This window comes from Indicator indicator, chromosome 3, assembly GCF_027791375.1.
Source record: "Indicator indicator isolate 239-I01 chromosome 3, UM_Iind_1.1, whole genome shotgun sequence".
NCBI classification, from domain to species: domain Eukaryota; kingdom Metazoa; phylum Chordata; class Aves; order Piciformes; family Indicatoridae; genus Indicator; species Indicator indicator.
The window spans coordinates 14596772-14610820 of record NC_072012.1 but is presented as its reverse complement, the minus strand read 5'-3'; the positions used below and the strand labels follow the sequence as shown (position 1 = coordinate 14610820).

At 41.2% G+C, this 14049-nt stretch overlaps 1 protein-coding gene across 1 annotated transcript in view; it reads right to left on the bottom strand.

Moving 5' to 3' along the window:
* The window catches only part of ITIH2 (inter-alpha-trypsin inhibitor heavy chain 2), a 32432-nt gene extending 20275 nt beyond the window's left edge, over positions 1–12157 (bottom strand). Inside the window, exons 1-7 of the mRNA XM_054399661.1 lie at positions 12074–12157; positions 10389–10463; positions 4810–4845; positions 3923–4095; positions 3116–3220; positions 2661–2823; positions 1293–1400 (exon numbers count right to left, since the gene is read on the bottom strand). Of these exons, the coding sequence (XP_054255636.1) occupies positions 1293–1400; positions 2661–2823; positions 3116–3220; positions 3923–4095; positions 4810–4845; positions 10389–10463; positions 12074–12157 (744 nt within the window). The remainder of the gene's footprint in view (positions 1–1292; positions 1401–2660; positions 2824–3115; positions 3221–3922; positions 4096–4809; positions 4846–10388; positions 10464–12073) is intronic.
* Positions 12158–14049: the final 1892 nt, after the last annotated feature.

Genomic DNA, 14049 nt, shown 5'->3' with positions numbered 1-14049 from the left:
AGTGGATAACTTGAAATTTCCTGAGAAGATAAGACATAATATGTATATTCACACACTACCTCTGAAATCACAGAATCTCAGAATATTGAGGATTGAAAGGGACCTCTGAGGATAATCTAGTCCAATTGCCCTGCTAAAACAGGTTCACATAGAGTAGGTGGCCCAGGAACATATCTGGGCAGGTTTTAAATCTCTCCGAAGGAGACTCCACAATCCCTCTGGGCAGCCTGTTCCAGTGTTCTGTCACCCCAGGAAAGTTTTTTCCTCATGTTCAGATGGAACCTCTTGTGTTCTAGTTTGTGCCTATTACTCCTTGTCCTGTCACTGGGCACCACTGAAAAGAGCCTGGCCCAATCCTCTTGACATCTGCTCTTTAGATATTGATAAACCTTGATAAGATCCCTTCTCAATCTTGTCTTCTCCAGGCTACATAGCCTCAGGTCTCTCAACCTTTCCTTGTAAGAGAGGTGCTCCAGTCCCCTAATCATCTGCGTAGCCCGCCACTGGACTCTCTCCAGTAGTTGCCTTTGTCTCTTGAACTAAGGAGAGCAGAACTGGACACAAGATTCCAGATTAAGCTGGAGCAGGGTAGATTTAGGTTAGATATAAAGGAGATGTTCTTCTTCTTTACAATGAGATGTGGCCTCACTGGAGCAGAGTAGAAGGAGAGAACCTCCTCCCCTGACATCTTGGCCACACTCTTCTAATTTGTTAAACTAAGAATGTGGATGAATGAGACATAAAATTGAGCCTATCAAGAAAACAATACCTGTATTAGATGTCTATGTAAGAGTGAGAAAAGTTGTATCCTCCTTGACTCACTGCTTGAAGTTTCTTGAGGAAAAATCCTCTGCTGTCAGAGGGTTTGCCAAACCCAAGAGCTATGCTGGAGAAAGCTAGTGTTAAGGAGGACAGTCTTAAAATAAGTCCCTGTGCAGATGCTTTCAGTTGAAACAGAGACTGTGAAGTTACTCCAGGATGGTTATCCCACTTGATATTCATCACTTGCCTTTTTCACATCCACAGCAATCTCAGTGAATTGCTCTTCTGGTATTTCAAACTAAGAGCTTTGGGCAAAGATGGATGGGCAACACCCTGTGTCTGAGCTGCTGTCACTGTAGCAGGTGAGCACCTTCTGCATACATTTAGCTGTCAATAATGAAAACACCAAAATCTTTTTGGTTTTCCATGTTTTTGCATGATTCCAGCAGGTATGAAAATCTTGCCATGACTGCATGGCAACAAGTGTGAACACTGAAGATTTCATGATATTTCCACTCCGTGACCATTACCTTTTTCTCTCCCTTGGAGATGGTGGGGATTCCATCAAAGTGATCTCCAAGTGAATTAGGAACGTGGACGTAACGAAGTCCTTGTGGCTCAATAATGCGGACATCCACCTAAAGGCAGGAAGGGAGCACATTTAGTATGGATGGCAGTGTTGGACCAGGATCTTATGAACCTCCACAGGCAAACTTCACTTAGGGGATGGGCTGCCCTTGAGAATGCTCCAGCAGAGCTAGTCTCATTTGCATGGAGATTCCTGCAATGCTGAAAACAGACCATGGTGAAAAGGTTAAAAAAAAAAGAGAGAGAACTGGGTGGAAAGAATAATTTCTCCTCTCTCTCTCTCTCTCTCTCACCTTCTGGGGCTCAGGATTGGAGTCAAAGGTGATACCATCATTTGTGCTGAAAGCAATATGAAGTGACTCTGCCTCAGCACTGCATTGGATTAGGAGGTCTGGAGGAACACCTGGTGATGAGTTCTATCCCTCTCTACTTATGCTTTGGACAGCATAGAGAGTAGTCTTTTGTTTGGATTTATAAAACAAAGGTTTTTATCCTGTCAGCCTGAGATAAGGCCTTTTCCTGGTTATGTTTCTCAATATTCAGTAAAGCTACCAGGGGCAGGACATGGTGCCCTTTTCAGTAGTACTAACTCAGGCCTTTGGAGAGCTTGAAGTATATTACAGCCTGCACCAAGGAAATGTGAGCAGCGAACTTTCTTATTCATCTTGTGCTGAAGCCGTGGAAAGCTGAAGAAATGGAAAGCTGAAGACAACATTTGTGAAACAGGAATATAAGAATGGTCAAATAGAAATGTCCAGTTAGCCCTATATCTTGTGTCTGTTGACAGATGAGAGAGGATGTCTTTGGATCAATGTAAGAAAGAGAGTAAGAATAAGACAAATCTTCCGGCAAATGTTGTGGAGGGACTGTCATTCAGAGACCATCTGTTCTCATAGGACACTATCTCATGAAGCTAGGATTACTGTGAAAAGCACTATTTCAAATAAACCACCAATATTGTTTATTTTCCTTTAGTCAAGGCAAGTTTACACAAGGGTACATATAGGACAAATCTTGTTTGCCCAAGTGGTTTTGAAGTGAGTCAGTCATGATTCAGGAGGTGCTCAACTGTGTTAGTATGAGAAGAGGCAGGATACATTTTCTCCTCACTCATGTAGCTACATAACTCCTGGTTTGAAGTGTTTTGTGCTGATCTACACAGTGACTTTGAGGCTATTTGTATCAACACCTATGAAAAGAAGGATCTGTAAATGAAGTGTCCTGCTGTGGGGGCTGGTAGGAACCTTGTCTAGTTTCTCAGTGAGGATTCAGCTATGGGATGCTGTCTACACACACCAGCTTTGCTTTACCTCCAGGTGTTTTGCCAAGCGTCCTGGCTTCACAGAAATGAGGTGCTCATAGGAGCTCAGTTTCCTTCGAATCATTTCATGGTAGTGAAGTTCAAACTGGATCCTCATCCCTGGAGGCACGTTCACTTCTGTTTTGAAGTTTTCCATATCCAAAGCATTGCTCCTGAAAAGGTTTTTTTTTGAGAAAATACAAGAAAAAAAGTGTGTGTGTGTGGTGTCTTTGCATTTTGGTTTAAAACCACAGGCTACACCAGTTGTCTGTTAGCACAGTACATTTCATCAAGCTGAAATCAGAAATACAATTAAGTCCTAGGCAATCAAACATCAAAGCTGTTCTAAGTAAGCAACCCACTTTTCTTGCTAGGCATGCCTCCTCATCTATCTCCTCCAGGGATGGGTCACTTCAGTTCTCCTGTGAATACTTAGGCAATACCCATATGCCAAAATCTTGGTACCTTACTATTCCAGCAGCTTTGCCTTTGGCTTTTGCTTGAGAGTACATTTTTCTGGCTTCAGATTTTTCCCGAATTTGGCTTGTAAATGTTATCCCATTGATATCCCTAGGAAAGAGAAACCCAGTCAGTTTGCAAAAGAAACAGCTTCACAATCAATGACTGTTTCTTCACTTTAGAAAAACATCAGTGAAACCTAAGCTGGTGGGAAATGAAATAATAAGGCTCTTGTTTGACCCAAAAGTAATGAAGTCTGGTTTCTACTAGATCTGTATCTTTTCTCCCTACCTGCTTTTTTATTTCAGATAAACAACACTCTTTACTCTGAGGAGGATCACCTCTCCTCCACTTCCTTCACACTTTCCCCATTCTTTGGGAAGGGCAGGCAGTTACTGGTGTCATGGCTGTTTTGGAACATGCATCAGGATATGTATTCTAGCCAGCAAGCTGCCTGCTGCCACTCTGAATAGATATTGAAGCACGCTACTTTCTTTCTGTTCAGTGAGAGCTCTAATTTGGGTCTCTCTCTGTCCTTTGGTCTGCTGCCAACCTGCACAAGACAGGTAGGAGCTTGGTCTATTTGAGTCTTCTGTCCTTTAGTCAAGTTGTGTTGATGTTGGCCATTGGCCCAGTTGGAGAGGAAGAGATGGACAGACAGTATGATGACATGAGGCTTTTTAATTTGAGGAAGCCTGCCAAAATTACACTGAACCTGGAAAACAATAAGAGGTGTTTTGCTTTTACAGATATTTCCCTCCCACCACAATGAACCCTGCCAATGCACAAGGCTGATGTCTACCCACTACTTACATGGTAAAGTTGTCAATAAAAGCTCCTTTGGGGACCTGCACATCAAACACTATGTGTTGGGGTCTGTTTGCGTTATTCACCATTTTGGCTTGGATCATTGTGTTGGCCAACCGTGATGTTATAGTGGATTGAACTTTGTAGCTGTAAAGACCTATCTTGTCATCATCCTCCACCTGTAATGGACAAAATTATAAATTTAGGTCACAGCTAGACAATGTGCAACATCAATCCCTTTTATACTCTCAGTGCCTTTTTTTTCCCAACTGCTCTTCCTTACGATATGGCAGCTAGATGTAACATGAACTCAAGTCCAGGACACCTCCATATTTTACCTGGCAATTTTGGCAGGATATTCATGTCAATATAGTTCACTATAACACTTCAGCTGAGGGTGGGAATTTATTAAGCTGGAATATTTTCCTTGCTTTTGACCATGCAACCAGTCCTTGGAACGACTTTGTTGGTGCAATCCAGAATAGAAGGAAGGGTCCACAGTAATCCTCAACATCATATACTGAGGAGAGAGACTACATTTTCAATAAAAACCCTAAATAAAGGAGACTTGAAGCATTGGTATGGATCTAAATTTGTAAATGGTTAAAGTATGGCAGTGGGAGAAGGGTATGAAACTGGCGTGTTAAGACATTGGCTCTGTCTAGTCACTTCTGATGCTTATTTCTTCATATTTACCATACTCTTCTCCCTCCAAGAGCTGCTGTATAAACTGCATTGTGCAAACAGTGCTCTGTTTAAAGAAAATGGGCAATACCCAACCAGCATAAAAACAAGGAACTGAACAAACAAAAGGATTGATTTTTTAAAAAAATGGTTAACTAGAAAATCATTTGGTTCAGTATTATTTTCCACAGAGGAAGAAAAATACTCACCAGGTCTCCAACATATCCCCAGTCGGATGTGCTTCGCTGGAAAAGAAACAAGGATAATGTATTTCAGCAAAGCTAAAAGCACAGATTGTAGTGTTTACAGACAGGGATCAGAGAGTGGTAACATCCAAAAGCTATTTTGCAAGATGATGAGAAATGGTTTGAGTTCTTATGCATAGTGTGCATATTCCTTTTGTCTTATTTTTTATACACAAGGTGTTGGAGCACATGATCTCCCAGCTGTGGCTTAGAGGCTATCAGAAACAGAAGGACTGGAATCTTCCTGTGTTTTTCATTTGTTACAGAAAACAGTCTCTTCTAGAACAAAAACATTCCTTCTGAAAGCAAAACATGTTGGCAAAAAGTCATGCTCAGAAACCCTAGCTTTTAACAGAAAAATCATCATTTTGTTTTTTCTGGGAAAACCTCAAATCCCAGACCTTACAAATTCTTTTAGTTTTCATCTACACTATAGAATTTGTGTATATTATTGTGCAAATGCATGTATAAAACCCCCCTTTGTGTCATGGTTATTACATTTATATGTACAAGTAAAATCAGTTCTGCTTACAGGAGTTGAAACTGCTCCTAAATTTTTGGGTTTCCCCCCTTGTCCTACGAGTAGTTCTATTTGGAAATTTCTGTGAAGAGGTGGTGACATCTTGTGGCCATTTGAGTACTTCTAATTCCCTGTATTCCTTGACTCATCTGCTTCCAGGGGAAGATCAAACTGTTTAATGCAGGTATCTGCTTTGGTGTTATCATCACAGCCAGGTAAGCTCAGCTTTTCGTAGTCAAAGGAATGGTGCCTTTCATCTGAAAATAGACCCTCTCATTTGGTTGAATGACTCCTGTCCTAAATGGAATCAGCTGATTATAGCAGTGAGTAGCCAGTGCCACTGGCAGTGCCCAAGGTTACCACCCTGACATTCATAGGGGTCTCCAGGGATTCATGAGACTCTTCTAGATCCATACATGTAGGCGACTGAAGTCACTTAAGTCAACTCTGCTGCTGATGAGCAGGAACTTAGGAAGACTACTTCAGGTCACAAAACCATTGAATGGCTTGGTTTGGAAGAGATCTTAAAGGTCATCTAGTTCCAACACCCCTGCCATGGGCAGGGCAGCTTCAACTAGATGAAGTTGCTCAAAGTCACATGCAACCTGGCCTTGAGCACTTCCAGGAATGGAGCATCCACAACCTCTTTAGACAACCTGTTCCAGTGCCTCACCACTGATGACTAAATTAAAAAAATGTACCCAAACATCTCCTCTCAGGTTTCAGTAGCACATGATTCCAAGAGGATCCAAAATCACAGAAGATGCTCATGAAAACTGTATTAGTCATGTAGTGCATATAAGGCTTGCTCCATAGTTACTAAGTTCATCTGAAGATAATTGGTATAATGTTACTAGGAAAATCTTGGGCTACATAAGAGGTGAAACATGTCCTAGCAAGATCATATTAATGAGATTAATTTAAGGATCCTTTAAAGCCAGGGAGAGACTGCAGGATTTCTATATAGGCTCAGACCAGAATTTCAGGATCTGAACGTTTACAGCTCTCTAGAGACCCTCTGCAAAGCTTGATGGACTGATCCTTCCTCAGTCCAACAAGCATCATTGTACAGTGACCTGGATCCTCTACATCTGATAAGGAACCAGACCATGAAGAATGGCTGTTGTCCCCACACATATGCTTGGCATAAGAAGCACCACCAGAGTCAATACAAATTAAGATGAAACCATCTTCAACTGAGATTAATTTAATTTCGAAAAGATGAAGACTAAGACCTTAGTACAGAGGGTTTTTTTTTTTTTCTTATGGTACTTTTCTGGCTCTCAGGAGACATTAAGATTCCTGACTCACATTACAAATGGTGCTTAAAGCTTTCAAGATGCCCAGGTTTCCTTCCTGTTTGTTTTTGTAAGCGTGGAGAAGAAGGGAGAAGCCCTGATGGAAATGTGAGCTTATCACTTGCACATGTAGTGACTCACACTGTTGTTGTTAAAGGTCAGACATAGAGTGGGCCAACCACCCTCCTAGGATCTCAAAGATTGCTCTCAAAGAGAGGGCAACCACTCCAACAGGTCAGAAGGACAAAGCTGTAGGTAGCTATCCTTCAGATTTGAGCACTGCTGTGATTACTGAGAACATGAGGTTTGTAGCAACTCCTGTGGCACATGCGAATTCCGTTATTTCTGGCATGAGGGCTCATGGCTGATCCTTGCCGTTAAACCACATCCAGATCTGGTGATGACTGCACTGCACAGAAAAAGTATCTTGTGAAACATCTAATGTGTGGCAGATGGTTAATTAGGGTGGAAACCACACATGCCTCAGGAATCGTTTAAGGATCTGGTCTTGACAGATTCTGGGCCCTATCTTCAGGTACTGAGACCCATCTTCTTCCCACATCTGGGCAACCATTTCTCCATAATCTTTGTTCAAATCACTGTGTATGAATGTTGCAACTACTATGCAGTCTACCATCAAGAAAAAATGGAGTACTTCAAGCTAACTTTTCCTGGCTCCTCCTGTCGCGTCCATGGAGGAGGGATGCCTTACTTATTACAAGAGATTGCATGTTTTACATCTCTGTGGAATGCCTACTTTGCCTTTGCTTTCAAGTTGCATTTCACAGGCTGTTTCTGAGGTGTGAATTAATAAAACAAGAAAACCAGATTCAGATACATTATATCTAGTGCAAAGGAAATTACTTTTCACCGGGGCACAAAAAAGGTGGAAAAGCAGATGCCCAGCATGAGAAACCAGAAAGAAGAGGAGATCTATCTGTCCTTCAGTTGTTTGAGGGGCTGTTTCCTTATAAATTCACATGTATTCATGCAAGTCTTTTCCTAAGCAGATTTTAACATGCTGCAGTCTCATTGCAACCTCTTCAGACTCCTTACACCGAGGTGCAAGAAGAGCAACTTCAAAACTAAGGTTTGGCAGAATTTTTCTTCACAGTGTTGTAGATGGATCCTGGTCTTTCTGATTGCATTTATACCCTGGGAACTCGAGGGTCCTCCAGGCAGCTCATCTCACCCTCTCTCTCCTTCCATGTTTCCTTTCTGTACTGGAAAGAAAAGCAGGTAGGCAGAGCAACGAGGAAAAAGCTCCATCTGGCTCTGCACAGCCAGAGATCAGGACCAGGACTGGGGGACATGCTACAGGACATCCCGCCTCATGGTTTAAACAGAAGCTCTGTTATCTGTCTCCAAAACAGAGATAACAACAGTGCACCACTATATTGAGGTTCACAAGGTTACCTGCATTCCAGCCCATGAGGCCCTCTGTTTCTGTGGTCTCGAGGACCATTCCATACCTGAGACACAGTATTTTTGGAATTACTCAGGAGCAGGTGTTTTTCACCAGAAAAAATGAAAATAAAATTGACCTAGAAAACAATTGTTTCTATTTAGAGATAATCAGTCAGGTCTGCAGAGGAGCTCTGTTGTCTTGTTGCCAGTGGGCTAGTGATCTTACTGTAGAAAAAATAGTGCTAAAACAGTAACTTGGAAGACATCCTTCATCTAGTGATCTACAGTCAGTGACTTTATGCCTGCTGTGGGCCAAGAACTACTGTCTCAAGATGTTTCAGCTACTTCAGTTTATGTCCTTTATTAATATTTTATTGTGACTCAACTGCATAAAAGTAACTCATCCTATAGCTGAGATCTTTGTTCTACTGGCTTGCAAACATTCATTTGGTAGGTAAAGGATGGGAGATAATATAAGGGAATACAAGGAATAAGTGGTATAATTAAACCACTGGTAGAGTTGTACATTACTACATGTGTACATCTATTCTACTCTGTATCCAGAAAGTTGGGGAACTCAAACATAATACATATGGCGCCAATACAGACATGTTGGAAGGAAATGATGGCCAGAAGAAGTGCAGCTAGGGAGCATTTCTGGTTACATCAGGATTAAATTATTTATATATGTGGACATGGCACCTCAGAACATGGTTTAGTGGCCATTGTGCTGTTAGGTTGATAGTTGGACTCTATGATGTTAGAGGTCTTTTCCAACCAAAATAGTTCTATGATTCTATGAACACTCTATAGGCAATCACTTATTTACATTCTGTCTGAAGCCCCTTTCAAAAAGTCTTGGGATAAAGAAGAATCATGTTTGCCTGTGCTTAACTTCAAAGGTGCTGGGAAATCCAACTTTATTCAAGAGGATCTTTTGCTTTCACTATATTGAAGAAGCTGAAGAAAGGCAGCACAAGAGCTTTGTGAAAGACAAGATCCACTCTGATCATGCCTGAGGTTCAATAAGGTTGAATACGGACTTCTGCACTTGGGTTACAACAATCCCATACAGTGCTACAGGATTGGGGAAGCGTTGCTGGAAAACTGCCCGATGGGAAAGGGGCTGGGAGTGTTTGTTAACAGCTGGCTGAACATGAGCTCAGGTGCTCAGGTGGCCAGGAAGGCAAACAGCATCCTGGTTTGTACCAGAAACAGTGTAGCCAACAGGACTAGAGAAGTGATTTCCCCCTTTTACTAGACATTGGGTTCAGTTTTGAGCCCTTCACTACAAGAAGGATATTGTGGTGCTGAAGTATGTCAAGACAAGGGCAAACAAGTTGGTGAAAGATCCAGAACACAAGCCTTATGAGAAGCAGATGAGGAAACTGGGGTTATTTAGTCTGGAGAAAAGGGTGCTCAGAGGAGACCTTCCTACTGTCTACAACTACCTGAAAGGTGGTTGTACCAAGCAGAGGTTGGTCTCTTCTTCCAGGTGTCAATTCATAGGACAAGAGGAAACATCCTCAGGCTGCATCAGGGGAGGTTTAAATTGGACGTTAGTTAAAATTTCTTTACCAAAAGTTGTCAACCTCTGGAACAGGCTGCCCAGGGAAGGGGTGGAGTCACCATCCCTGAGGGATTTAAAAGAAGTGTAAATATGGAGCTTAGAGATATGTTTTAGTGGTGGTCTTGTTAGTGCTGGATTAAATGTTGGATCTTGAAGTTCTTTTCCAACCTAAATGAGTCTGTGATTTCTTTCATGCAGTGCAATAAAAGTTAATACCTTCAAACAACTGATTTCACGATGATTAATTGCTACTGTGTAAAATGCAAGAAAATTCCTGCAATGATTTTCTGAATGTTCCTGTTTCAGAATCCAACAGACCTGCAAGCCAACAGCATATTAGAAATACATTTTCTTCCCTGGTCTCAGACTCCACCAGTTCATTGCCTGTGTGACACTTTTCACCTGAGTTAAATATGAATCAATGGGGGTTTTCCCACACATGAAGTTAGACAGACAAGTATCTCCATTGTTTGGCATCTATATTATGGCACTTTGGGAGAGCAGATAGAGAATAAAATCTTGTTGTGCTGGGTACTGCATAAGGGATAGTAGCAGTTTTTATCCTGACAAAAGATATGAAAATCTCAATGCATATAAGGCCCTGCTGGTTCCACCTGCTTGCACACTTATTACCCTTGACATGGAGGAAGCCACTTGAAGAGAGCTTCCTTCTTCTTTTTTTACCTTTTTTTTGGTGTGTGTGCATGTGTGTGTGTCTGTGTGTGTGAAGCATTTCTAGGTACTGTACCTGGTGCCTACTATTTCTCATCTTGGAGCTTGAAGGGAATCCATCAATTTCTAGGTCAATCAGGTCTTGCACATCCTAGAGGAGAAAGGATGAAAGAAAGAGGTGTTGCTGCTGCCTTACTGCTTGATTTATAATTTGATTGTTGATTACCACTCTGATAGAGTTTCAAAGGGAATTTACTTCCTCTTGGTGCAAATGAGGAGCAGAGACACAAACCATCTCAAAACGAAAATGCTGCATCGCCACTCCTTCAGTTTCCCTCTGTGGCCAGCTAGCTCTAAGTACTCTTATAAGATCATGACCTTTACCACTATTTTACAAGCTTTCCTTCTGAAACAAGGAGTAATATTTAACACATTGAAATGACCATAAAGAGAAAGAGGCAGATTATCATCAGGATGAGTTTAGCCCTGGTAACCACAGCACAAATAGCAATCTCCCTTAAACCAGAAATTCAGAGAACTTCTGCTCAAACAGTAGAAATTACATCTGGTTTCTACTAATACACTTGAGAACTAAGCTTGTCCCATTGACAGCAAAGGAACATCAGATCTTTTTCAGGTGCAAAGCTGCTGTGATACAATTAGAAGTATGGTTCTTACAACACAGCAGTGCTCTGAATTAAATTTGGTCCAAAGTTCAATTTATGGCAATAAAGGTGTTAAGTACATGAGTTGCTTTCCAACTTACATAGAATCACAGAATGGTTTGGATTGGAAAGGACTTCCAAAGGTCATTTAGTCTAACCATACACAAAAAAAAGTTACACAAAATGAACGTAAATTGTTTAAGCACATTGATGATAAATTGATATTGTATCTATGGTTAGAAAGGACCACAGGCCTGGAATATTTTTCCTGGAAATAACAAAATCGTGTAAAAATCTCACTGTGTCGTGATATGTGCTGTAGGAAGAAAGAACAGAAGACTATCCCTGCTCTCTAATTCTTTTTTTGCTCATTTTGCAAAGGAAGAGAAAGCTTCACACCATCCCTGCTGACTTCAGAGAAATATTGCAATATAGAAGTGTGGGAATTGGTGCAGGCACCCAAATCTAAGTTCACCTGAGTTTAGGGGTTTAAATTAGGACTCATCTTCAGACTCAGAGCTAAAATTATACTTAATTTCATCACTGTGTTATCCTAAATAATAACCTTTTTACAGATTATCTCATCCATCTGCTGAGGAATGTACAGTCAATTGAATCTTAACTCCATACTTGAATTCCTCTTAACAAAACCCTTAGTCCATATGAAGCTTTGCTGAAGTTCATAGTGGTCCATACAGGAGACCCCATGCACAAAAATATCCAGATGCTGTTTCTGCTTATTCCAGGCAAACAGGATATAAAATACTCTGAAGGTCTGAACACAGAAGCCCACTTGAATATTTAAAGGCTAAACCAAAAAAAGGTAAAGTTGAGGTGAAAATATGAATCCTGCTGGAAAAGAAGCTTGGAATTATGCCCATACTATCCCAAGTTTAAAAATACTAAGAAAGCAACAATACAAATGAGAGGTTAAAAGCAATTATCAGAGCAATCTCATTTACAGCTAAAAGTAGAAGAGAATTCATGAGAGCTATTCAGAGCTATGAAGCAATGACCCAACAAAGCCAGCTGCAGCTTTGCTACTGACTTCAGTAGCAAAGGAAGGGATACCTAGGCCCTGTCTTGAAATACTCACTTCTGGGATTTCATCGATAACAAGATCAAAGCTTCCTACTCCAGAAATGAAGAACAAAATCAGGAAGCAGGTCAGATGCTTCATTTTCCTCCTGCTTGTCTCCTGAGAACAGCCCACATAGGTACTAGACACAAGATCTTCCCTTCTCTGAGACAAGTTCAAGGAAACAGCTCAGGTTTACGCAGTATTTTGAACAAAGTTTTGAAATGCTGACTTTGTTTAGGCCATAGGTAAATATTTGCCTTGCAACGTAAGTCTGAGCTGTGGTGCCTGAGCAAGGGTTATCCAAATAGTGTCTTCACTCACCTCTGCCCTTGATAACAGCTCAGGCTTGGATAGGCTCTCTGCTTGCTTTTGTAGCTTCCCGTGATGTTTGACTAATTTCCTGCTAGGCACAGACCTTGGAGTAACCAAAACTACAAAAGATCAAAGCAAGAACTCACTCCTAGCTTGTTTGTTTATAATAAAGGAGGTGAAGGCTGGTTCTCAGAGGGGTGGAGGCAGCAACACTGTTTCTCCAGGGGCACTCCCATCCAGCCATTGCATAGGGCTTGGTAGGGACCTTTGGGTTTGATCCTGACCCACACAAATACCCTTTTTTTTTCAGGCTGGTTGGGAAAGGATCATGGCTGGTGGTGAGGTAGTTCTAAGTTTTCAAAGTTAGTTGTGTAAAAACATCTGATCATACTTTAAAATGCATGTTGTACAGCAGCTTTTGAAACTGTTTTGGTCTCCCTGTCTTGTTGGGTACTTCAAGAGGTGGGATAAAGTAAGCTAGCAAAGAAAAATGGGAGAAATAAAGGAAAAAGCAGGGTTTTGGCAAAAGGAGCTGGTGTCCCTTTCACTCTTCCGGGAAGAATCAAAAAGGCAGATATGTCAGCAACCTGAATGGAAAAGACTGAACTATGTGAACCCAGGGACAAAAGAGCAGACAAAATTTGATTTGATTTGATTTGATTTGTTTCTATTCGATTAGATTCCATTCCATTCCATTCCATTCCATTCCATTCCATTCCATATTAAATATATTATCTTATCTTACTCTATGCCATGCTACATTTTGATGTTTTAGCAAGAGATTTCTGCAGCACTAGTTTGATGTTGCACATCCTTCCTCCATCTTTTCAACAGATTGTTTCTTAGACTGAGACCTGAAAGTACATTCAGAGGTTCACAACGAACACAAGCAGGATTGTCACCTTTTGGCTCACTGCTGTGTAAGAGCTGCCAAAGATTCTTAGAAAAGGACACAAGAATTGCAGCCAGCACATCCAGAGACTCTCCTAGTCTCCAGCTACATGTATCTATGATAGATCCTGATCAGGAGATGGTTTCCAATAATTTAACAGTCTTTAGTTAATTTATTTTCCAAATGCCTATCATCTCCTCTGAAGAGACTGGATTAAAAAAAATCAGCATTCATAGGATGCTCTGAGAAGTTGCACACCTTAACTATACACAGAAGAAACCACATCCATTTGGTCACTTTGAACCTGTCACTTGATGGTTCCATACACTATTTCACAGATGTTATGATGGAAGAGGCATTAAATAATTAGTCCTGATTTGCTGTCTCTTAACAATCTTTTGGGCAGTCCTGGATCTTGAACGTGGAGATGACATAGCTTTGGATTTTCTAGAAAGCTTAGGAGCCTGTAAGCTGTATCCAAAGAGTACACAGCCTTCACAACACTCCAGGTCATCCTCTGTGTTGAATATCCCTGTGCAGGTGGGAAAAAGTGATGTGCACAGAAGAAAGGAAGAGAAAGAAAGGGGAATGGGAAGGATGGGAGCAAGGTTTTTCAATAATCATAGAATTGCAGAATCACTTAGATTGGAAAGCGCCCTTAAGATCAAGTCCAGCCATAAACCTAGCACTAGCAAGTCTACCACTAAATCATGTCACTAAGTGCCGCATCTACACATCTTTTAAATACTTCCACAGATGGTGATTTCACCACTTCCGTGGGCAGTCT